The sequence below is a fragment of the Pseudorca crassidens genome, chromosome 9, assembly GCF_039906515.1.
Source record: "Pseudorca crassidens isolate mPseCra1 chromosome 9, mPseCra1.hap1, whole genome shotgun sequence".
Classification (NCBI taxonomy): domain Eukaryota; kingdom Metazoa; phylum Chordata; class Mammalia; order Artiodactyla; family Delphinidae; genus Pseudorca; species Pseudorca crassidens.
The window spans coordinates 85,691,682-85,718,031 of NC_090304.1; the positions used below are offsets into that span (position 1 = coordinate 85,691,682).

At 35.7% G+C, this 26,350-nt stretch overlaps 1 protein-coding gene across 3 annotated transcripts in view; it reads right to left on the minus strand.

The window, feature by feature from the left end:
- NPAT (nuclear protein, coactivator of histone transcription) overlaps window positions 1-26,350 on the minus strand; it is a 52,689-nt gene that overhangs the window by 7,726 nt on the left and 18,613 nt on the right. For 2 of the 3 annotated variants that reach the window (XM_067750948.1, XM_067750947.1), the window contains 11 exons: window positions 18,957-19,017; window positions 17,618-17,690; window positions 14,882-14,922; window positions 14,138-14,362; window positions 13,089-13,170; window positions 12,032-12,119; window positions 11,209-11,300; window positions 11,039-11,126; window positions 5,373-5,469; window positions 4,620-4,748; window positions 760-2,430 (listed from right to left, as the gene is read on the minus strand). In XM_067750948.1, coding sequence (XP_067607049.1) covers window positions 760-2,430; window positions 4,620-4,748; window positions 5,373-5,469; window positions 11,039-11,126; window positions 11,209-11,300; window positions 12,032-12,119; window positions 13,089-13,170; window positions 14,138-14,362; window positions 14,882-14,922; window positions 17,618-17,690; window positions 18,957-18,969 — 2,599 coding nt within the window. In that variant the 5' untranslated portion in view covers window positions 18,970-19,017. Of the gene's footprint in view, window positions 1-759; window positions 2,431-4,619; window positions 4,749-5,372; window positions 5,470-11,038; window positions 11,127-11,208; window positions 11,301-12,031; window positions 12,120-13,088; window positions 13,171-14,137; window positions 14,363-14,881; window positions 15,409-17,617; window positions 17,691-18,956; window positions 19,018-26,350 lie in introns of those variants that run through there. The other variant, XM_067750949.1, reaches the window with a different exon arrangement.

Sequence of the window (26,350 nt, forward strand, 5' to 3'; positions counted from 1 at the left end):
ATCTTATTTTAAACAGCACTTGAAATAGATCCATCAGGCTTAATACTTAATTGCTGATATTTAATCTGATTTAATTGTATGCCTAAATGTAAAAAAAGAAAGAGGGGAAAGGAGCTTGGGAATCAATATCTAAGGAAGTGTAGATGAATGTGCCATAAACTCCACCTTCAAGGAACATACAATCAAGAATGACCACTATGACAGGCATGTCAGTCACTAACTACACATAAAATGGCATGTAATAAATGCCACAAGTGCTCCTATAAACAAAGAATTCTAAAGACAGGGATCAATTTTCAAATGTGGAAGATAGTGAGAAATTACAAAGGGTATTATTCAGGGAGAAATTCAAGTTGTGTCTTGAAAGTCTTTCCAAATAGGTAATAAATTCCTTCAAAACTAAGACTATAATAACTATTTAAGAAAAATCTCCCACAACACTGGGTTTTAGTAGGTATATGGCTATTTGATGAATTAGTCTTCCCCCCCTGTCTTTTTCTTGTATTGATAGCTTAGCCATGGATTGAGAACTATGGAAAGAAAAAGAAATAAAAAATGAAACCACTGAATTCCATAGCTTAGCAGATTAAAAAAAATTTTGATTGAATTAATTCTGTAAAGAGAAGCCATAATCACAAATTTCTGAATCTTTTCTTATACTCTCATCCATGATTTATTACCTTCTAGTCAATAACAGCACACACAAGAGAAATTAGATCCCATTCCAGAGAAATGAACTTCAATATGTTCTAAAGTTACCTTGTGAAAAGCTGGGTGACATAGCTTGGTTAACAGCAAATACACTGTTTGACCTTGGGGGTGTCTGTAACTGAGGTGGTGGTTGAGCAGTCACAGGTGCAGAATTTCCAGGCAACACCACCACATTTGACTGACTGACAGTTGTTCCTAAGGCTGTTGGATCAGTTACACAAGTAGCTATCAGAATGTTATTTGAATTGCCAAAAGTTGTGCTTGTAGCTGGCATTAACTGTATGTATCCTCCATCCTTGGAAACACATGGTGTAACATTGGCTGAAAAAGCAATGCTCTCTTCATTCTGAGTGTTGTTTACTGTAGAGTCTTCAGGTTTGAGTGCTAAAAGGCTCTGTTCCATTGAGGCTGAATCCCCAATTCCTTCAGCAGATGAAATAGCATCTGTGGTTTCTTCTGAAGACAGGCATTTAACTAATTCTGCATTTCTGGCAGGTGATTTAGAAGGAGAAGACAAAATTATAGTTGGCAAGTTTTCTCCACTGATACTAGAAACAGCACTGTTAAGTTCAGAATCTGAGGAAACAAATGGATCATCACTGATGATAATTTTGAGAGAGACTATATTTGATGCATCTATCTCTGCTGACTTGTTGCCAGCAGGTTTATCACTAGTATTCTGGGACTCAGGGTGAGAATCCCTCATTGAAGAACACACAGATTCTGAAGGAAGAGAACGTATATCTTCTATAGGATTAGCTTCTGGGGATATCAATGTAACTTCCTCACAGTTATTTTCACCTAAAGATAGAAAAATACTATCTCCATCTTCTTTTACAGAAGATGAAGGCTCTTGTGAACCCAAAGCAACTTTCTCAGACGTGGAGGGCTGAGGTTCATGATCTGTATGATTTAACTTAACAGATGATGAATCATTAGATGGTTGTTTAATTGAAGATACTGAATCTCCAAGGTGAATTTCTACTTTTTGTTCAGATATAGTTAAACCCGAACCTTCAACAGACACAGGTAATATTTTACTTTGAAGCGAAGAATTATCTTGGCAATCTGAAAGTTGCTGTGATGCAACTGGTAACACATTATTAATTTCAATTTTACTCTGGTGAATTTCTCTAGAATCTGGTGACTTGGAACCATGGAAATTAGTTGTAAGTCTTCTTGTATCGTCAGAACTTTCACAAAATTGACCTTTTTTAGATGGTTTTCCAGTTAATGGAATATTTTGGGATAAAAGCTGAGAAGATTTTCCAGAGAGAATTAAGTTCGCATTGTTAGTTTCACCACCAAGGGAAACAAATGAAGTTATTGGTATATCAGACTGATCAGGCTGTAATCGAGATTCATTCTGCACACTTGGAGACAAAGAATTCTTTTCAACTTCCATAGCCAATTCAGTTTCAGTAGACATCTGACTGGTGTATAATTCAGCACAATGCTGATTACATTCAGCATCAGAGTTTACTCTTTGGTTAAAGTCATTCAAATTAGGCACAGACTCAAAGGTGATATCAAGGTTACACTTCTGTTCAGTAGATACTACTGTTTTAAAGGCCTTTTTCTGGATGCTAGAGTCTATCTGGGAAAAATGTTCCTGGGCTTCCTGTCTAAGCTCATCATGGTTGCTGCCATTCTTCAAAACATTTGATGTGTCTTCATTTTGATAGGATGTACAATATGGGGGTTGACTAGATTGATCATCTGCAAAATATTAGGATGGCAGAAAGATATGGTGAGTATGTAACAGCTTTTAAGGTAGTCAGTCATCTTTACTATAAAACCTGTTTTGCCAAGGAAGTAACTAATCTTTGACATACCAGCAAGTGGAAGTCTGATAAACTCACTCTCTCATTTTTTGAGTATCAAAACACTTACAGGTACTTTTCTTATTACTGATGCCTTTTTTAACAAGTGCCAAATTGTTTTTCAAGCTTTTTAGAAAACAGATGACACAATGAAGGAAAAAGTATATATGTTTAAGAACATTTAATATGTACTAATATATAAAAAAAACTGGCTACAAACATAGTTTTTTCAAAACAACTGACTTTTCAACTTCTACCATTTCTACTGACCATACTTCATCTGATATATTCTTGAAGGTGAAATGGGGCCAATTACATTTTGCATGATCAACATTTGATGTTATTGTATACACTTTAACATTTATTACACATTTACTGAAGATCAACCACATGACCAGTACTGGGATACAAAGATGAATGACCCAGTCTCCACCCTTGGTGATATCAGTCTAAGGGAGGCAGACATAGGACAGAAAGACATAATGAAACATGCCAAAAACCATAGCAGTATAGGAACAAAAGGCACCTCTTCTGGCCTATGGGATGTGAGAAAGTGTTATTGTACGAGGAGATCTTGACAAATAAAAGTGTTAATAGTTGGAAAAAGAAGAAAGGGCATTTGAGAAAATACTGATATACTGTGTCATACATCATTCACAGTTTAGGACAGAAAATAATAACAATTAACAATATAAAAAATATTGGGAAAAATCCAGAAAAATGTATATCAACTATCATAAAATTCTGTTAATGTGACACTGGTAAAATAATAGTGGGTATGGAGCACATGTGAATCCTTATTGTGGGGAAACCAGTGGAAATTATATACAGGCCACATAAATTCAGGGGTAGTCAGTTTCAACGAAGTGGGAAGAGACTTTCTGAGAAAATAGGATTTCAAATTTCATTTTGTGCAGGGTAGAGCTTATCTGAAGCACAATCTTCCACACATAATATATATGAGAAAGACACGCCCTCCTACAATTCAGCCTAAGAAGAAATGGAGGATTGGGTTTGGGTACAGGCAAAGGACTCAAAATAGGAATATAGTCTGAGATATTCCAAAACTGGTTTTTGGAAGGCGTGATGTGAAACTTGGAAGCCATGAAGTCTTTTGAGGGAGCTGGAAGGGGTCATGGAATTTAAGAATAGATGAACAGAAAAGATTATTGTGGCATAGCTTGGCATAGACAGAAATGGATAGAGGTGGTACCAAAGAGGCATAAAGTTTAGCAAGTGTGAGATGCCAGGATAATGTGAGAGAAGCCAGGATAATGGTTATCTTCGAGGAACAGGGATGAAAGGAGTAGTGACTGCGAAGAGATACGAAGAGATGTTTTTGTGGTGCTGGCGGTATTCTATTTTTTGACTTTAGAGATGGTTATGTGGGTATTTGCTTGATTATAATTCAATGAGCTAAAGTACACTTTTATTGTGCACTTCTGCATGTTATGTTTCACAAAAATGAAATTTTAAAAAACTTGGCCAATATTTAAAAGCTCTAGGATAGACATATTCACTGCCCTCCCTCATTCATAAGTAGCTATTGTGGGACAATTATGTGCCATACTGGTACTCTGTGGGAGGCAGAAACATAAAGAACTGACTAGTAGACACACAGGAATATAACCTAAAACCTCATAAAACCCATAATTCAGGACTATCAGCAAGTATACAATTTCCTCTAAATAAGTGAGATATTGATACTGAGCACTCAGCTAAGCTTGCTTACGAGGCTGGATGATTAATACCACAAACCAACCTTACACATTAGGGATTTGAATATGTGTCTCAAAAAAATTATGTTAAATGTTACAGACAGGTTGAACTGGTCAACACTATTAACACCAATTTGTGCGTGTCTACTGCATCATGAAGGAATGAGTACTAAAAATCCACCTTTTAATCAAAGTACTAAAGGCGTGGGAATAATTTTTTCTTTTTAAATGAAGAGAAAACTTAGAAACACAAAAATGATCTATGTGGTAATTTGAACAACTTTCAAATTAAACAACATTTTCTGCCTTTGAGATTTTGAGACTGATATTAGGATTTAGATTGATATTAACAAAATCAAATTCTTACCAGATTCTCCTGTTTCAAAAGAACCTTTAACTGCTAGATTAGTTTCACCTGCTAAGACTACATTGAGATTGGTTTCCATATGCTGACTGGAAATGCCTTGTGATATATTTTTATTATTCTTTGTTTTACCTGTTAAAAAGGGAATAGGGAAACAATTGGTTAAATGACCAAAATAAAAATAAGCATCAATTAATACAGCTTGACAGTGGTCAAGCAAATGTTAAAGTTTGGTCTTAATTATAGTCCTTTAATTATAGTTTTTAACATGTTGCCTTATATATCATTGACAAGTATGATTTTTCCACTAGACCAGTGCATTTTTAACATGTTCTCAGACAATGCTGGTCTGCTGGTTTGGAGACTACACTTTGAGAACTACTGCACTAGGCCATAAGATGGAGGGCAATAGACAAATCTTTTTATTCCTCTTGTATTATCCAACTGTGTTTAGTATAATATATGTATAGGAGTAGACCTCAACACATTTTTGATGACTGGCAAAACTGCCCACAACTAACCCCCCTCACCCCCAAAACTGTTCTTTATTTTTACAGCTAAAGTATCTTTAAGAAAAAACTAAAACAAAAAAGCAACAAAAAAACTCTTTCATATCCATATGTTTGCTTTAATGAAAATAGGAACTTTCTTCCAGATGCTCTGGGAAATGTTGTTTTACTCTGTTTAAGCTGTTTCTCCAGAGAAATTGGAGAAACTTTTTTCTCCTAACTGCTTTGATAGAAATGTTCTACTTACCATAGTCAAATAGATCAAAGAGTGCCTGAAATGCTGGATCGGATTCTGTCTGTTCCAATATATCCTGTATAGCTTCTTCAGACATGTGGATTTCACTCTGCAAAAACAAAAAACAAACAAAAAGTGATCCTAATTGAATTAGTATGGTTTAATACCAGCAAAGTAATTAGAGGATATCTGATATTTTGTACCTTTTATGTAGTATTCCCTTCCAAGAAAATTTCTTCTGATTGTAACACTATTCACTTAAAACAAATTAAAACAGGAAGACTAGAAAATAGAAAGTGAATGCTCCCTAATACCACTAATTAATCACTTTGGTGACTATCTCGCCAAACATTAAAATAAAATATAGAATAAAACCATGCTATAATGTTCTTTATTACTTGACACACACCACTGTGTAAGTTTAAGGTGTACAGCATAATGACCTGACCTACATACATTGTGAAATAATACCAAAATAAGCTTAGTTAATATCCATCATCTCATATACATATTTTAAAAAGAGAGAAAAAGAAAAAAATATTTTTTTCCTTGTGAGAACTCTTAGGATATGCTATTTTTATTGTTTTTAAAAATTTATTTATTTTTGGCTGTGTTGGGTCTTCGTTGCTGTGCGTGGGCCTTCTCTAGTTGCAGTGTGGGCTTCTCATTGTGCTGGCTTCTCTTGTTGCGGAGCACAGGCTCTAGAGCACAGGCTCAGTAGTTGTGGTGCCCAGGCCTAGTTGCTCTGCGGCATGGGGGATCCTCCCGGACCAGGGCTTGAACCGTGTCCCCTACATGAGCAGGTGGACTCCCAACCACTTCGCCACCAGGGAAGCCCCAGGATATGCTGCTCTCTTAATTTTCAAATACTGTTGACACTTGAACAACATAGGTTTGAACTGTGCAGGTCCGTCCACTCATATGCCGAACTTTTTCAATAAATATGTATTACAGCACTACAAGATCCAAGGTTGGTTGAATCTGCACTTGCAGAACAGGATACATGGAGGGCTGACTGTAAACCTTTAAATGGGTTTTCTAAAAAAATTTATTTTTACTGGAGTATAGTTGCTTTACTATATTGTTAGTTTATACTGTACAGCAAAGTGAATCAGCTATAGGTATACATATATCCCCTCTTTTTTGGATTTCCTTCCCATTTAGGTCACCACAGAGCACTGAGTAGAGTTCCCTGTGCTACACAGTAGGTCCTCATTAGTTATCTATTTTATACATAGTATCAATAGTGTATATATGTCAATCCCAATCTCCCAGTTTATCCCACCCCCCCTTCCCCCTTGGTTTAAGTGGGTTTTTGACTGCATGTGGAGTCAGCACCCCTAACCCCAAGCTGTTCAAGGGTTAACTGTATACCATACAGCAGTGTTAACTATAGTCATTATGTTGTACACTGCATTCCCTGTACTTATTTACTTTATAACTGGAAGTTTGTGCCTTTTGACCACCTTTATCCAATTCCTCCACCTCTGACCTCTTTTTCTATGAGATTGGTTTAATAATGTTGTTTAACCTGCTTTCTTCACATAAGTTTGTGGTACACTGCTTTCTAGGGCCTTCAATATAGATCTACCTCACTCTTTTTATCTGTTTTGGTTTCTTCATTTTATTATTTTTAAAATTTTAAAGTTTTGGCTGTGCCGCACGGCATGGGGGATCTTAGTTCCCCAACCAGGGATAGAAGCCGCACCCCCTGCAATGGAAGCACAGAGTCTTAACCACTGGACCACCAGGGAAGTCCCTGTCTCTTCATTTTAAATACTTCTTTCAAATGTTGGACAATCCTTGTTTATGTGCTCACACTTAAAAGGAGCATGCCAAAAGCTGTCTTTAAACCCTGTGCCAATAAGGAGGCAGGGACCTTGTCAACTATAGTCTAAGCTGTAGAATAATTACAGAACCATCTGTATTTTTAGTTTTTCTTATTTGAGTGAGTTAGATTTCTTGCTGGGACAGTTTATGGCTGAAGTAGTGTTTCTGAGGAACAGTGTGAATGGGGAAAAGATATCGAGTTTAACTATATACTTCCTAAACTTTACACCTTATCATCCTGTTTGTAGCCCTATCTTTACGTTTACTTTCAGAGGTACTAGAGTCAAGTCTTTTGTAAAGTGGCTTTTACCTGAACTTTGCCTTTACTGGCTTAGAATCCTGGGTCTGCTAAGTCAGGTACCACCTGTCCATTTCAAATTCTAAAAAATTCTTTCTCTGTCCTTTCCTCTTCTCTGTCCTTGTGGGTTTATGCTTTTTTCTTTTTTTTCTTTTTTAAATTTATTTTTGGCTGTGTTGGGTCTTCGTTGCTGTGCTCGGGCTTTCTCTAGTTGCAGCGAGCAGGGGTTACTCTTCACTGTGGTGTGCAGGCTTCTCATTGCGGTGGCTTCTCTTGTTGCAGAGCACGGGCTCTAGGCATGCAGGCTTCAGTAGTTGTGGCACGTGAGCTCAGCAATTGTGGCTCACGGGCTCTAGAGTGTAGGCTCAGTAGTTGTGGTGCACGGGCTTAGCTGCTCCACGGCATGTGGGATCTTCCCAGACCAGGGCTTGAATCCATGTTCCCTGCACTGGCAGGTGGATTCTTAACCACTGCACCACCAGGGAAGCCCCTGTGGGTTTATGCTTTTTAAAAATTCCCTATACTGTCTTTTTCGTAGGGTACAAAACTAAACGTTTAACCCACTATCCTTCTAAAGGGAAAGAACTCTTTTGTTTACATAACTCTGCCACATTTAGCCAATTCTCACTTTTGTACATTTGCATTTTTTCTAATTTTCAGTTATGGTAAATAATACGTGAAAATCTTTATCCAGGCATTTGTTCATTCTTTGGGATTAATTTTATCAGTGAAATTACTAGGTCAAACAATATATACATTTAAAATTTTGAGAAATCCTGTCAAGAAGTCTTGCAGAAAAGTTGTATAAGAATGCTTGTTCTAACGTATGGACACCAAGGGGGGAAAGCGGGGAGGGGGGTGGGGGTAGGAGGTGGGGGGGTGGTGGTGGGATGAATTGGGAGATTGGGATTGACATACATACAGTAATACGTATAAAATAGGTAACTAATAAGAACCTGCTGTATAAAAATAAATTAAAAAAAATAATTTATGTATATATAAACTGAAAGGATAGGTAATACTAATTATCAGTTTTATTGGTAAATAGCAATGAATAAAATGGTATCACCATCAAAAATAAAAAGGAATGCTTGTTCTGTTCTATGTAACAATGTACATGCTCTTACCTATAATGGGCAATATCAATTTTTAAGCATTATCAGTCTAAGACATAAAAGTAATCTGTTGTCTTAATTTGTATTTCTTTACTATTGAATTAATTTCCATGTTTATGAACATTTGAACTTTTTTGGAGATCAATATGATTTAAATGGAATGACAAACTTATCTGTAAATCCTTCTGCAATGCTATATTTTCTTCAATTTTGGTGAAGCATACATTTGGATCCCAAGGGATAGAAAATTCATGTGGAGCAAGAAGTAAGGTGGAACTCTCATGAAGTGATTAAAAACTTGGATTTTTAAAGTAAAAATGGCCATAAAATGAAAAGAGAAACTTGAAGTTAAAGAACCAGTTAAACTTGACAATGAAGATATACAGAGAACATCAATAATTCTTCATGAAATGTGATTTAGGAGAAAGCCAGGAGCTTGAACAAATTATTTCTGTATCGATGGACTTAAAAATTTACAGTAATATAAATAACGTCAAGAGTCAACAATCCAATGTTAATCAAACTATGAACTGGTGCATACCCTCTTACAAAAGTTACTGCTGAAGAAACACATTTTTCTAGTAAATTTCTTATTAGAGTCTAAACTTTAAAAATCAGAATTGAAGGAATCTTGGAATACATGTTGGTGGTTTGCCTTTTAATTTTAATGATGCTTTTAACAAGCGGATATTTTGAATTTTACAGAAGTCTTAAAAAAAAAACACAGCGATTTGTGTAGCCAAAGAAATCTTGCCTACCCCAAGGACACAAAGATGCGTAAAAACATTTTAAAAATTCACCTATTTGTACAACTGGCTCTGTTCTCTTAGTGAAGCTTATGTATATACTACTCCATTGGGCATTATGTATTGCTGTACTTTCAAAGTTATTGAAATCTGAATTTTTAACTTTTCCCCAATATACAATATTATGAACACCGTGTTGTGTCTTCACTTTCTTATAATCTCTCACAGTATCTAATAGAGTGTCTTGATTATGGTAAGTACCTAATTATTTTGTGGAGAAAATATAAGGAATTGAAGGTTATAAAATTTAGAACAGGGGATATGTTGAACATTAAGACAGGAGAAGTTTTTTAAAGAAGACTGCTAAATAATTTAAAGGTTGCTTTCAAAAGCTTGTCATGTTTTCTTAAATTTACTGAATTTCACTTTGGGAAAATGTATCCAAAAAAAATTTTTTTATAGTATTCTGAAGGAACTGACAAAAAGAAAAAAAACCTCAGTGGTTTCACCCAGAATTCATCATCTGAAAGAAAACTACTACCATAAATTCATTATAATGAATTCATTTTGTGGCACAGCAACAAAACTGAATGTATTATCTGAGAGTCCAAGCAAAAGGCTATGCAATAGCCAAAATCTCAGCTGTTCTTCAAAAAGGTATTTGTACCTGGACAAATCTTAAAACTCATATTGTTAAATTCTTCTTTTACCAGCTCACCCTCTTTCATCTTCACTCTCACTGAATAGCAAGTGACTATAGCCCCTATCTTCCTTCTCTTAGCAATAAATCTCACAGACAATTATTCATTTAGTTAGTATCCTTTCTTTTTTTAAAGTATCTTGTTCATTTTATTTTGTTCAATATTACTTGGATTCATCACGTATCTTTAACATATTATTTCATTGTTTCTTTATATTTTTATACAGTTTGTAGCAGGTGCAGAAGAAATGTAATTTATTTTGTATACACTGTACAGTACTGCTTACTGCACAAAAATATAGCCACTAATGAATTTTTAATTATTAAATACTAAGAAATACATGACATTGTTGTATGGATACAGGAAAAGTGTTTTATTGATATACGGAAGAGCTGGTTAGTTATTAGATGGTTAGGAATGTCTTATTACATTTACCATCTAAATAACACAATTTGAATATATGTAAATCAAATCATCATATTGTATGCCTTAAACTTATACAGTGAGAGATATCAATTATTTTTCAATAAAATTGGAATAAAACCGCAATTTTTTTTAACATCTTTATTGGGGTATAATTGCTTTACAATGGTGTGTTAGTTTCTGCTTTATAACAAAGTGAATCAGTTATACATATACATATGTTCCCATATCTCTTCCCTCTTGCGTCTCCCTCCCTCCCACCCTGTCTATCCCACCCCTCCAGGCGGTCACAAAGCACTGAGCTGATATCCCTGTGCTATGCGACTACTTCCCACTAGCTATCTACCTTACGTAAAACCGCAATTTTGACCTTGAAAATTCACTAACACATTTTCAGGAACAGATTACATTTGGATAATGAAGGAAATTTATATTTTAATTATTATTTTAAATCATTTAATATATCTGTTAGTAATGGTTTTGAAATGAAACAAGAATATCATCAGTTTTAACTATGAATATATGTACTACACACACACAAACACACACACACCCTTACCCATACCTGAAGTCCCAGGAGTTCATCAATTGAAGTCTCTGGTTCACTAGGGTTGCTATCTGTTTGCTTAGGTACTTGAGCAATATTGTTGTCACTGTTAATACAGAAAGGAAAATTTTTAGCATAGTTCTCAATTAGGCAAAAACAATCAGATATTTTAAACACAAACAGCTTACCTAGTCAAAAATTTATTAATGTTTTCTGCAAGTTTTTCTTGAAGAGATTTGTTGCTTAATATTTTTTCTCGAGCATTTTCAATAACCATTTGCTGGAAAACAAAGTCAATATTAGCAAAAGCATAGGATAGAGTATTATGTTATTTATTTAAAAAGAATCAATGGAAGCTGGATAGTTTTAATAAATCTAGGTGGAAACTCAAAAAGTTATGGTGGCTCCTTCGATATTAACACCTGACTAGTATACATTAACCACTTACAAGGGTTTTCACAGATCCTTCACCAACTCTTTCTTCACTGACTACAAAATACAGTTCCAAACTCTTTAGCTTTTCACACAAGATTTTTAATAACCTGTCTCTATTCTAGGAAAAATGCCCTATTATATTGCATAATCCAGCAACAATGATGTATTTACAGTTTCGTAAACACACTTCTGTTTCTTACCTGGTGTATTTGCACACGTTATCTATTCTGACTGGACTATCTGCTACTGTTAAATTTCACTACAGTCTATCCCAAGGCAATTCTACCGCAGTATTTTTTCTGGCCATGCTGCACGGCTTGCAAGATCTTAGTTCCCCAACTAGTGATTGAACCCCTACAGTGGAAGCACGGAGTCCTAACCACTGGACCGCCAGGGAACTCCCTCTACTGAAGTCTTACAGAAATACTGTATTTTACACACACACACAAACACACACATAATCTAAATATACATACATACATATATATATATATATATATATATATATTTGTGTATGTATCAATAGTTATAAACTCAGGAATATCTTAAGTTGCAAAGTTTGGGAAGGTCACTTACTTTTTCTACTGCAAATGTATTTGGATCCTGGAAATTCCGTATTGTTGAATGAGGTCCAGACAAAGTGATACTTTTCCTTTGAGATTCACTGAAACACATTTTAAAAGCCTGTCTTTTAACTAGTATGAATAACCAACTCAATGATAATTACATGTAAAGACTAATCTTAAGATCATGGTGGAAAAGATATTTTCTCTATTTGTGGTAGGAACAAAGGGCAGTTGAGTTGAAAAGCATTAATAGACTTGAATTAAGAAATGAATTTGAGGCTTAGCTTTATTACTTATTAGCTATATGGTCTGTAGCAAGGTACCCTCTGACCCACTCTATAATGGGATAAAACCAACTGCATTATTGGGTTTATGAAAGAATTCAATAAAGTATATGTAAAGACTTTATAAAAAGGTCAAGGTTCTTATAAATGTTAGATACTATTATAGTAGTTCTATTGTTTTAGGTGGTTAAGTGAGAAACCTTGCCATAAAGGAGGATGAGGTCAGACTTGAATGAGAGACAATCAACAGTAAAAATTCCAACAAAAATACCCATGGCATGGCAGTTGAGAAAACAGAAAAAACATTTTAAACTATTATCTCTCTTTTATGAAATATCCTTCAAACGAAGACACATGGGCTAAATAGGACAGAAAGAAACTTTTCTCAGAGAATGTCCCTGAGAAGAGTTTTTAACCATCGATTTAGAACTTTAAATGTGTGTTTGTAGACCTTAAAACATGCAGATATTATTTATATTTGTTTAAAAGAATGCTTATTTCAAAAAATTTGAGTTAACATCAATTTTAAGATATACCTTTCTATATACCACTATAAAAAAAAATATTTCTAATGAAACAGTGAATAGGTCAGTGATTATAAAACACAACCTGTTTTCAGGGAGGATAGACTGTGGGGAAAAAAAAGTGTTTTGAAATGGATATAATAGTAAATAGTCTCAAGTACTTAATGCAATCTTGTTACCTTATTCACAATGTAAATATCCTGGTGTAATTTTTTTTTTGGAAGGTTATTGGAAACTTGTCCTTCTAAAAGGCATTTACCTTTTGCGTCTACCAGGAGACATTAAACTGGCATGAGTTTTCCTTTCCTGAGGACCAGGAATGATATTTAAAGCCTCTCCAGCTGTATTTCAAGAGAACAAAGCAGTAAGTCAAGGAAACTGAATAGTTTTCTATACTTGCATTAATGAAATAAATAGCACTACAAAGTGATTATTATTTTATATTAAATTCAGTTAGTATACACTGAGTGCCTACTCTGTGCAAGGCACGGTAGAAGATATTAAGATATATAAAACATGGTCTCTGTGACTTAAGGTTTTATGATAAAATACAAAGTACAGTATACAGAATAGTCTCAACAAAAAATATCATGGCAGAACAGAATAATTATAAGAAGTATAAACTAAGTGTACTGGGTAAGTGTTTTTACCCAGAGGTGTTAAAGAGGATGGAGAAAAGATGGAAATAAGGGAGAACATAGTGGATGTCAATACATTTTACCTGTGCAGAAGAGAAAAGAGATTGGTCTAAGAACTGAGAGGTGGCACCTCAGTTCTAACCCCAACTCTGTTATTAACTAGACTTTTGCCCCTTAATATCATGTGTTTATAATAATTTCAAGTTTATAAGAAGCAAGAAGTATCAGATGATCCTAAGTTTATCCCTAGCTCTAAGATTCAGCCAGGAATATACAGGATTTTCAACAGGTAGAGCTGGAAAAACATTCCTCATTCCAGCAGGACAGACTACCATGAACAAAGATAAGAAGGTGGTGAAATATAATGCACATTCCTTTTAAAATCAAATAACAGGGTCTTTTCTATTAATGAAGAGAATTGAGAACTAGAACAGAGTTCAAGGTTGGACTTCAGTTAGAACAGACATAAGAAGAATCCTAGATTAAAATGTTTCATAGATTTAATAATACGCATATTTAATGGCAGATTTACCTAATGTCTATTCTACTTCTAGCCTCTTATCTACTTTTTGCTATAATTTTATACCATGAATATAAAGACATTAGCACATCATCTCATTTATACAGTTTGATTAAAAACAAAATTTAAGAGTGCAGAATGTAAACTTACGGGTCATAGTGTCTTGTGACTGTGAATGGCTGACCACTACAAAATTTGACCTCAAAGGAGTTGAAATCTGGCCAGTTGGCCGAATAACTTGTGTAGCTGTCAAAGGAGAATTAGTAAATTGCCCTGAAAGATACGGTAAAGTCAACAACTCTGAACTGACAGGAGCTGCTTGAGATGCAAGCCTTCTCTGCCGTTTGATTTCCGCAATTCCACTTCTTGTTCGGGCTGAAACACATGAGCATTTAAAAAAATTAACTCAATGTCAGAGTATTTTGGGAATTTTAAGAAGTTTACATGATATGTGTTCTACTACATGTTTAACATGGTGGATCTACGGACTGAAAAACAGCCCTTAAAAATATCAACTAAGTTTACATGATAATTTCAAAAGAAACAAACTAAAATTGAGTACATTCAAACTTTAAAAATCCAAGAATACATTTCTTCTGTAATAATTCACACTGATAACATCTCCACAAATTAGGAAACAGACTTATGGAATGAGAATTAAAAGATGTGAATACATGAGAGTCAATGAGAAAAATAAGGAATATTTAAAATGCATATTTTTACAATAAATGAAAATATTATTTCCTAATATGGTAACAGTACTTAGAAAAGCAGTAGTTTAAACAAAATATAAACTTAGCATACATGTATTGTTAACTAAAATGTTCATCTGACAGTAAGTTTGAGTTTAAAGTAATTCTGAACATTATTTATAGTTCAAAGTTGAATACCAACCTCTCTGACTGGCAGCAAAGCCTGGGGAACTTTGCATGCTCCTAATAAACAAAAGTAGTTTGACATTAAAAAACTTCTGTTGCCGAATACATTCTGATTTAGTTACAGTCAGACTTTAAGTAAATTATGAGTCAAAAGGCAAGAAATCTCTCTCAGACAAAAAAGATAAGCACTTTTTCTAGGTAACCAAATCTTATTTGCTTTAGGAGAAAAACAATGGCATATAAACATACACACATATATAATTTTAATAACCAAGTTTCTATCCAGTGTAATAAGCATTAGAGAGCCTTGACATCCCACTATGAGTACAATTTGACTTGAATTTAGGAACTCAATATATTTAAGAAAGCTATATATAATATTTTACAATTATCAATTATCTTTTATAACTATAGAGATGCCTTCCCAGAGAAATTCTCATTTTACATATAACTCCATACATAAATACTTCAGAATCCAAGTTGATTTCAAAGGAGATCCTGCTTTCATCAAATTTATGACTATGACATTACTTCATGGAAGCTCTAAAGAAGGAACAAAGCAAACAGATAAGAAAATTCACAATACAAGCTGATTCTCCTTTTACTATGAACTGAAGTTACCCATGTATTGATATTTTGTAAACAGTAAGACACCGTGCCATTGTCCTCAAAAATCTGTCAAATAAATCTCTACCAACAAGAGCCACGAAACTTACCAAATCGAATAAGCACTTTTTTTTTTTTTTTGCCACACCCCATGGCATGAGGGACCTTAGTTCCCCGACCAGGGATGGAACCGACGTCCCCTGCATTGGAAGGCAAAGTCTTAACTACTGGACCACCGGGGAAGTCCTGAATAAGCAGTTGTTTTTTTTTTGTTTTTTTTTTTTTTTTGCGGTACGCGGGCCTCTCACTGCTGTGGCCTCTCCCGTTGCGGAGCACAGGCTCCGGACGTGCAGGCTCAGCGGCTATGGCTCACCGGCCGAGCCGCTCCGCGGCATGTGGTACCTTCCCGGACTGGGGCACGAACCCGTGTCCCCTGCATGAACCAATCTTGGAGAACACCTGGCTAAGAACCTTCTTCTTTTATGTAATACCTTGTCAATAAAATATTGCAGTAACTTATAAATAATCATAGGTGTTAATTAAACTATGAATGTCTTTGAGGATGTTTGCAAGGCGAGGAAAGATGAGGGTCAGGAAAGGGGAATAAGAGTAAAGACTACTGGGCCTTCCCTGGAGGCACAGTGGTTAGGAATCTGCCTGCCAATGCAGGGGACACAGGTTAGACCCTTGGTCCGGGAAGATCCCACATGCCATGGAGCAACTAAGCCCGTGCGCCACAATGAAGCCCACAAGCCCTAGAGCCCACACACTGCAACTACTGAGCTGGCGTGCTGCAACTACAGAAGCCCATGCTCCTAGAGCTGGTGCTCCGCAACAAGAGAAGCCACCTCTGGATGGACCTAGAGTCTGTCATACAGAGTGAAGTAAGTCAGAAAGAGAAAAACAAATACCGTATGCTAACACATATATATGGGATCTAAAAAAAAAAACCAAAAAGAAGGTTCTGAAGAACCTAGAGGCAGGACAGGAATAAAGACGCAGACGTAGAGAATGGACTTGAGGACACAGGGGGGGGAGGGTAAAGCTAGGACGAAGTGAGAGAGTGGCATGGACATGTATACACTACCAAATGTAAAACAGATAGCTAGTGGGAAGCAGCCGCATAGCACAGGGAGATCAGGTCGGTGCTTTGTGACCACCTAGAGGGGTGGGATAGGGAGGGTGGGAGGGAGACGCAAGAGGGAGGAGATATGGGGATATATGTAAAGCTGATTCACTTGTTATAAAGCAGAAACTAACACCCCATTGTAAAGCAATTATACTCCAATAAAGATGTTAAAAAAAAAAAGAGAAGCCACCTCAGTGAGAAGCCCATGCACCGCAACAAAGAGTAGCCCCTGCTCGCCGCAAAGCAACAAAGACCCAACGCAGCCAAAAAAAAAAAAAAAAAAAAGTAAGACTACCAAATAAGATGTGGTACAGAGTTACACAGACAGCATTTGGAGCCATTCTAGCAGTTTAAACTGAGGAAAGAAACAAGGCCCCTCCTTAAGTGGGGTATTCACTTGTAGCTGTCGGAGAAGGGTAAGAAACTATGGTTTTCATACTAGACTCTAGTTAAATAAGATACATTCTAAAATTGATACCTATTCTAAGGATGGTGAAACTGGCATTCCAAGGCCCTGACATATGTAGAAGGCAGATTAGTCCCATGTGATAATTCTAAAAGCAGAAGATTCAGAAGTATTACTATTCAAGTTTGTTTCTTTATAAGGGAAGAACAAAGGAGGCATGGATTCCACATATCAATTTTCTGCATGTGTAATGAAGATACAACTGTATAAGGGAAGTCACATGGGGCCCACGTTAGGAGATTTGCATTCACCAAGACTGGGACTAGATTTGTATTCAGCCAGAGATCTGCCTCTAAATTGTTATGGGAACCCGGGAGTGCCATTAATTTCCTCATTTTTAAACATTTTATTAAAATACACAACTTAATTTCAAATTATTTCAATCAAAGACAAAGAAATATCAATAACCTATAATTTCAAAATTAGATCAGTGTTATATAAATGCACAATGTAGGGCATAAGATTTATATGTGAAGTGATTCTTACACGCGCTTGCATTCCAAAATCATTATGCACATTCTGATAAGCTTATTGTATAAGCTTTTTATTACCTGATCTGAGAAAGTGTATGGTCTAACTTCTTCCACAGAGATGACAAAATTGCTGGGACATCATTTGATGTTTCTAAATCATAAGAGGAAACATTTCATAATAAATACATTTGGAGAAAATTCATCATTTAATTTGAACAGACACAGAAAATCAATAAGGAAAACTTATCTCTCAGCTGTTGACGTTTTGTTGGGAACTGAGAAATAAGCCTATCTTGTAAAAGACCTGCAAAGCTACAACGAGGCTGCTTTCTTTGCTCAAGCCATTGAGAATCAGATACAATACGATGGAAGAGGAAACTTGTGAAAACTATGCAGGTTTTTTAGATCAATAATTTCATATTTTCTTTGAAATAAAAAAGACAAACTATTTTAAATCTTTCTTCTATTTATCATGTGACATTTGAAAGTAAATTAAAATAATTTTATTTATAAATTAAATTTATAAAATTATACAAACCCCCGTGGAGTGTGGAAATTAGTTTTCTACATCCAATGTTTTCATGTACAAATCACCATGACTGCTCAGCAACTACTCTACTTAGAATTACAGGTAAAATTCCTCAGGACTAATTAGTCTTTTTCAGGATGTGTTCTAAAGCCACAATGATAGGAAATTCATAAGGTATTTAAATTCTTTACTATATACTTATAAAAGCTCAAACCAGAGAAAGCTACCCAACATAAAAGTGGGAATGTAAACCTTTGTATTGCAATAACATATTGTTTCTGAGGTCATTGACACATTAAACATTCCTGTAAGATAGTGAAAATAGTTTGGGAAAAGAAAATCTTCAGGCCCTGAACTTGAAGGCTTATCACTCTCTACAGTTTCTAGTTTTGTGATCTTGGAAGTTATCTGGCTTCTCTAATCCTCAATTTTCTGATACTTAAGAACAGGTCTAAACAATCGACAACTCTCACTGGATTATTTTAAGGACTGAGATAAAACCTATGAAAGCACATAGCACAATGCTGCAATAGACAGTACTCAATAAATGTTAAGCTTTTTAAAAAAAGTTATCATTTACACTAATTCTTTACTGCTGAGTCTTTTCTTAACATGTTGTAAACTACAGAAATAACCAATATGAGAGAATAAATCTAACTTTCTCCTTAAGACACGAATTTAGGAAAGTTTTATTTTATACTTATCACTCAATAAAAATGAACTATTTAATTAGATATTTCACAGTAAATTTTATCTCATCATAGTTGACACAAGTTTTCTTATGGCTTTTAAGAAGTATTAATATCCTTTAAAAATTATTTCTAATTAAAAATATTAGCTAAATGCTGTATAAAACTAACAAAAAAATCCCTGAACCTGAATTCTTACCTTTTGCTTTCATAGCTACATATTCATTCAAAATTGTTGTCAAATTTTTTCCAAATAAAGACTGAAAAGAAAAAGATCAAGCATTACCAAAACCAAATAATACTACCAATAATTTCCCACTACAAAATATTTCACCATAAAAATTAATAAAAGATCTGGATTGCAGAGTAGATGATAAAGAAATGGTGAAGAGCAGGTCATCAAAATGGAAACAGTCGCTTGTCAGGGGGTGAATCAAATCTTTTAAGGGTAAAGAACCTTGTCTGAATAAGATACTGTGACTGTTTCTTTAGCTAAGATAGTACAATGGCAGGAATGCAGTTTTCAGTTGGGAGGTAGGGATCCAGTCACACAAATGAGGACCCACTCCTAGTCTGCCCTTTCTATCCTGAATGCCATGTGGAACCTGCCAAAGAACAAAGTAAAAAAAATTGAGTGTAAGAGATATCGTTCCCAAGGATCAGTACCTTGCTATTTTCACTTCTACCATCTCATAAAGTCATTCCCCACTGCCCCCATTCCTATCAGTAATTAAAGGGCAGGCTTTTATTACCTCAAGTTTGAGGTCATATAATAGAACAGGGAAAAGCCAAGGATTTTTAGAGCAGACAGTTCTGGTTTTAAGTTCAACATTTACTGAATGTGTGAAAAATCACCCAGATTTTCTAAGGCTTACTTTCATATATAAAAATGACTTCCTAATGACTTAAGACATATGACTTCTTAATTAATACAATCTTTTGTGGTGAAGATTGATGATAAATGTAACATATCTAAGACAATGTCTAACACATAGGTGATTACTTCCCTTTCCCCTCCTGAACTTTCATAGCAGATCCCTATTTTATTCTTCTGTGTCATTAAAAAAATTTTTTTTAAATTTTATAATAGAGTATAGTTGATTAACAATGTTGTGTTAGTTTCCCTCCTCCCCCCCTCCCCACCCTGGTGACCGTAAGTTTGTTCTCTAAGTCTGTTTCTGTATTGTAAAAAAGTTCATTTATATCATTTTTTAAAAGATTCCGCATATAAGTGATATATTTGTCTTTCTCCGTCTGACTTCACTTAGTATGATAATCTCCAGGTCCATCCACGCTGCTGCAAATGGCATTATTTCATTTGCTTTAATGGCTAATATTCCATAGTATACATGTACCACATCTTCTTTATCCATTCATCTGCTGATGGACATTTAGGTTGCTTCCATGCCTTGCCTATTGTAAAAAGCGCTGAAATGAACATTGGGGTGCATGTATCCTTCCACGTTTTTCTCCATATACATATCCAGGAGTGGGATTGCTGGATCATATGGTAGCTCTGTTTTTAGTTTTTTAAGGAACCTCCATACTGTTCTCCATAGTGGCTGTACAAATTTACCTTCCCACCAACAGCGTAGGAGGGTTCCTTTTTCACACTCTCTCCAGCATTTGTTTGTAGACTTTCTGACGATGGCCATTCTGACTGGTGTGAAGTGATATCTCATTGTAGTTTTGATTTGCATTTCTCTAATAATCAGCGATGCTGAGCATCTTTTCATGTGCTTCTTATCAATCTGTATGTCTTCTTTGGAGAAATGTCTATTTAGGGCTTCTGCCCATTTTTTGATTGCATGGTTTGTTCTTTTGATATTGAGCTGCATGAGCTGTTTGTAAATTTTGGAGATTAATCCCTTGTTGGTTGCATCATTTGCAAATATTTTCTCCCATTCTGTGGATTGTCTTTTCATTTTCTTTATGGTTTTCTTTGCTGTGAAAAAGCTTTTGGGTTTAATTAGGTCCCATTTGTCTATTACTATTTTTACTTCCATAACTCTAGGAGACGGATACAAAATAACATTGTTGCAATTTATATCAAAGAGTGTTCTGCCTATGTTTTCCTCTAGGAGTTTTATAGTATCCCGCCTTACATTTAGGTCTTTAATCCATTTTGAGTTTATTTTTTGGTATGGTATTAGAGAGTGTTCTAATTTCACTCTTTTACATGTAGCTGTCCAGTTTTCCCAGCACCACTTATTGAAGAGACTGTCTTTCCTCCATTGTATAATCTTGCCTCCTCTGTCATAAATTAATAGACCATAAGTGTGTGGGTTTATTTCTGGGCTTTCTATCCTGTTCCACATTTCTGTATTTGTGCCAGTACCATACTGTTTTGATGACTCTAGCTTTGTAATATAGTTTAAAGCCAGGGAGCCTGATTCCTCCAGCTCCGTTTTTCTTTCTCAAGATTGCTTTGGCTATTTGGGGTCTTCTGTGTCTTCATACAAATTAAAACATTTTTTTTTCCAGTTCTGTGAAAAATGCCATTGGTAATTTGATAGGGATCGAATTGAACTTGTAGATGGCCTTGGGTAGTATAGTCATTTTGACAATACTCATTCTTCCAATCCAAGAACATGGTATATCTTTCCATCTGTTCATGTCATCTTTGATTTACTTTCATCAGCATCTTATAGATTTTGGAGTACAGGTCTTTTGCCTCCTTAGGTAGGTTTATTCTTAGGTATTTTATTCTTTTTGATGCAATGGTAAATGGGATTGTTTCTTTAATTTCTCTTTCTGATCTTTTGTTGTTAGTGTACAGGAATGCAAGAGATTTCTATGTACTAATTTTGTATCCTGCAACTTTACTGAATTCATTGATGAGTTTAGTTTTCTGGTAGCATCTTTAGGATTTTCTACGTATAGTGTCATCATCTGCAAACAGTGAGTTTTATTTCTTCTTTTCCAATTTGGATTCCTTTTATTTCTTTTTCTTCTCTGACTGCTGTGGGTAGGGCTTCCAAAACTATGTTGAATAAAAGTGGCAAGAGTGGACATCCTTGTTTTTGTTCCTGATCTGAGAGGAAATGCTTTCAGCTTTTCATCTCTGAGTATGATGTTAGCTGTAGTTTTGTCAGATACTGCCTTTATTATGTTGAAGTAGGTTCCCTCTATTCCCACTTTCTGGAGAGTTTTTATCATAAATTGGTGTTGAATTTTGTTAAAAGCTGTTTCTGCATCTATTGAGATGATCACATGGTTTTTATTCTTTAATTTTTTGATGTGGTATATCACACTAATTGATTTGTGTATACTGAAAAATCCTTGCATCCCTGGGATAAATCTCACTTGATCATGGTGTGTGATTCCTTTTACTGTATTGTTGGATTTGGTTTGCTAGTATTTTGTTGAGAATTTTTGCGTTTATGTTCATCAGTGACACTGGCCTGTAATTTTCTCTTTCTTGTGGTATCTTTGTCTGGTTTTGGTATCGGGGTGATAGTGGCCTCACAGAATGAGTTTGGGAATGTTCCCTCCTCTGCAATTTTTTGGAATAGTTTCAGGATAGGTAACTCTTCTCTAAATGTTTGACAGAATTCACCCGTGAAGCCATCTTGTCCTGGACTTTTGTTTGCTGGGAGTTTTTTAGTCAGTTTCAATTTCACTACTTGTGATTGGTCTGCTCATATTTTCTATTTCCTCCTAGTTTAGTCTTGGGAGATTGTACCTTTCTAAGAATTCATCCCTTTCTTCTAGGTTGTCCATTTTAGTGACATAGAGTTGCTTGTGGTACAGTGGCTTCTGTGTTATTTAAAGTCTGAGAAGTTAAGGGATACACCTAATACTAACTGGATCATTATACCTTGCTTTATTTTTAGTAGCTAAAAAAAAATTGCTGAATGAATGCTATATAATGAATTATGTCCACATAAATTCATGTGAGGTCACATCAAGAAGGTGGTTGTTTATAAGCCAGGAAGACAGCCTTCACCAGGATCGGAAACAGGGGCACTTGATCTTAGTCTTTCCAACCTCCAGAACCATGAGAAGTAAGAATCTGGGTGGTAGATTTGCTTGTAGTTACTAGGGTATTACTGCAGCTAGGCCCCCACAGCACACAGAGCTACACACACAGATATGCTAATCCACATATACAAAAAATCTGGGGCTTCCCTGGTGGCGCAGTGGTTGAGAGTCTGCCTGCCGATGCAGGGGACACGGGTTCATGCCCCGGTCCGGGAAGATCCCACATGCCATGGAGCGGCTAGGCCCGTGGGCCATGGCTGCTGAGCCTGCGCGTCCGGAGCCTGTGCTCTGCAATGGGAGAGGCCACAACAGTGAGAGGCCTGTGTACCGCAAAAAAAAAAAAAAAAAAAAAAATCTGTATTTCTGTATATAACTATACATATATTAAAATAAACTTCATAACTGATATCTCTGACTATATAATTTAATGCTACAGGTCTTATTTTTATGCTTATTTGTACTTTCTCTCTCACAGAGTGAGAAACCTGGCTCCCATTATCTATATTAATTTACTTGTTAAAGTTGCTAATTTAGAAGAATTCAGAAGAATTTAAGATCCATTCATGTTATTATATGAATCAATAGTGCTGATTTTTACTGCTTACTAGTAGGAATGTACCAGTTTGTTTATTCATTCACTTGCTGAAAGACATCTTGGTTATTTTCAGTTTTTGACCACCACAGATAAACATCAGCATGTAAGTTTTTGTGTGAATATAAGTTTTTCAATTTACTTGGGTAAATATCTGGTTGTATGAATGCTGGGTCACGTGCGGCCCAGTTGTTTAACTTCATAAACAACTGCTAATCTGTTTTGCAAAGCGGCTGTATGATTTTGCATTGTCATCAGCAATGAATAAGAGTTTTTGTTGCTCTGCATCTTTGCCACCAAGAATCTGACAAACTTTAAAAATTGTTTTTTATAGTAGTCATTCTAATATGTATGTATCAGTATCTGACTGGGGTATTAATTTTCATTTTCCTAATGACTAATAATGTGGAGTATTTTTTTCACATGCTTATTGCCATTCCTGTATTTTCTTTGGGGAAGGGTCTTCAGATCTCTTGCCCACTAAAGAAAAAATTCAGTTAAAAAAAAAAAGTTTCCTATATATTCTGGGCACAATCCTTTTTTCAGAGCTGCAAATACTTTCTCCTAGCTTATGGCCTGTCATTCTTTTAATACTGTCTCTTATAGAGCAAAAATTTAAAATTTTTATAACGTTGAATTTATCAAGTTTCCATTTTTCAGTCAGCGCTTTTGGCTTCATGTCTAAAAATTCATTACCAAAACCAAGATTGCACAGTTTCTCCTATGTTTTCTTCTGAAACTCCTATAGTTCTATGTTCTACATTTTGATCTATTATCCACTGTTGGTTAATTTTTGTATGAGGTATGTGTAAAGGTTTTTCTTTTTCTTTTTTTTTAAAAAAATCTGGATGTCTAATTGTTCTATCACCACTTGTTGTTAAGATTATCCTTTCTCTAGTGAATTGCCTTTGTGCTTTTGTCAAAAAAATCACATTTGGACTCTCTATTTTGTTCCACTGATCTTATACCTATTTCCTAATGCCACTCAATCCTGATTACTATTGCTGGTTAGTAAGTCTTAAGGTCGAGTAGTGTGAGTCCTTGAACATATCCTTTTTAAGAACTGTTTGGGTTATTCTGCCATAACACTACTTAAGTGGTACTTGTGCTCCTACTCCAAGAGGCCAGCACTGTGCATCAGCAAGCTGGCAGCAGTAGTGGCTAGGTCTCAGACCCCCAGTTTGAAGGACAGCCCTGCCCACCAGCACACCCACAGCAGCTGTGGCCCAACCACAACAGGAAGCTGCACACAGCCCACAAAGTGGATACCCCTGGAGCACCTGGCTCTGGTGACAGGGGGATTCTACCACTGAGCCCACCGGACACCTTCTACATAAAGCCACTCTTTCAAGACCAGGATAATACATAGAAACAAATACAGAGAGCTAGGCAAAATGGAGAGACAAAAGAATACCTTACAAACAAAATAAGATAAAACCCCAGAAAAAGAACTAAACAAAACAGAGATTAGCAATTTACCAGCTAAAGAGTTTAAAGTAATAGTCATAAAGATGCTCACTGAACTTGGGAGAAGAATTGATGAACTCAGGTGAGAACTTCCACAAAGAGAAAATACAAAAAAGAACCAATGAGAACTGAAGAATACAATAACCGAAGTGAAAATAACTACAATCAACAGGTTAGAGAATGCAAAAGAATGGATCAGCAATCTGGAAGACAAGGTAGCAGAAATCACCCAATTAAAACAGAAAAGATTGAAAAAAAATGAGGATAGTTTAAGGGATCTCTGGGACAACGTCATGCACACTAACTTTCCCATAATAGGGATTCCAGAAGGAGAAGAGTGAGAGAGAAAAGAATAGAAAACCTATCTGAAGAAATAATGGCTGAAAACTTCCCTAACTTGTCAAAGGAAAAGATATCCAAATACAGAAAGCATAGAGTCCCATACAAAATGAACCGAAAGAGACCCACACCAAGACACATTATAATTTAAATGTCAAAAGTTAAAGAGAAACAGAGAATCTTAAAAGCAGCAAGTGAAAAACAACTAGTCACATACAAGAGAACCCCTATAAGATGATCAGAGGATTTTTCAGCAGAAACTTCAAATGCCAGAAGCGACTGGCACAACATGTTGAAAGTGCTGGAAAAAATAACTGAACAACCAAGAATACTCTACCTGGCAAGATTATAATTCAGAAGTGAAGGATACAGTTTCCCAGATGAACAAAGCCAAAGGAGTTCATCACCACTAAACTGACCCTATAAGTAATGTTTAAAGGGACTTCTTTAAATGGAAAAGAAAAGGCCAAAACTAGAAATAAGAAAATTATGAAAGAAAAATATCTCACCGGTAGAGTCAAATACATAGTAAAGGTAGTGGATCACCCACTATAAAGCTAGTATGAAGGTTATATACGGTCTACAAGAGACTCGGTTGTTCAAATCTAAAGACACACAAAGAGTAAAAATGAAGAGATGGAAAAATATTCCATGCAAATGGAAATGAAAAGAAAGCTGGGGTAGCAATACTTGTATCAGATAAAACAGACTTTAAAACAAAAACAAAGAAAGGCATTTCATAATGATAAAGTGATCAATGATATTTTAAGTGGGTGCTACTTTAACAAAAATCAGCTATTGTCAATAAACCAATTCAACACAAGCAAATCTGATACCGGACTGCAAGTTAATGTTAAGAATGTGATTACGGGTTTCCCTGGTGGTGCAGTGGTTGAGAGTCCGCCTGCCGATGCGGGGGACGTGGGTTCGTGCCCCGGTCCGGGGGGATCCCACGTGCTGCGGAGCGGCTGGGCCCGTGGGCCATGGCCGCTGGGCCTGCGCGTCCGGAGCCTGTGCTCCGCAACGGGAGAGGCCACAGTGGAGAGAGGCCCGCGTACCGCAAAAAAAAAAAAAAAAAAGTCTAATAAAAAGTTTATTGAGTACTTTTCTCTGAATACCCTCATTCTTTAAAATTATTGTCATTAAATAAATGAAGAGCCCAACAGTATCAAATCATTTGCAGTGAAGATCCAAAATCCCTGAAACTGTTG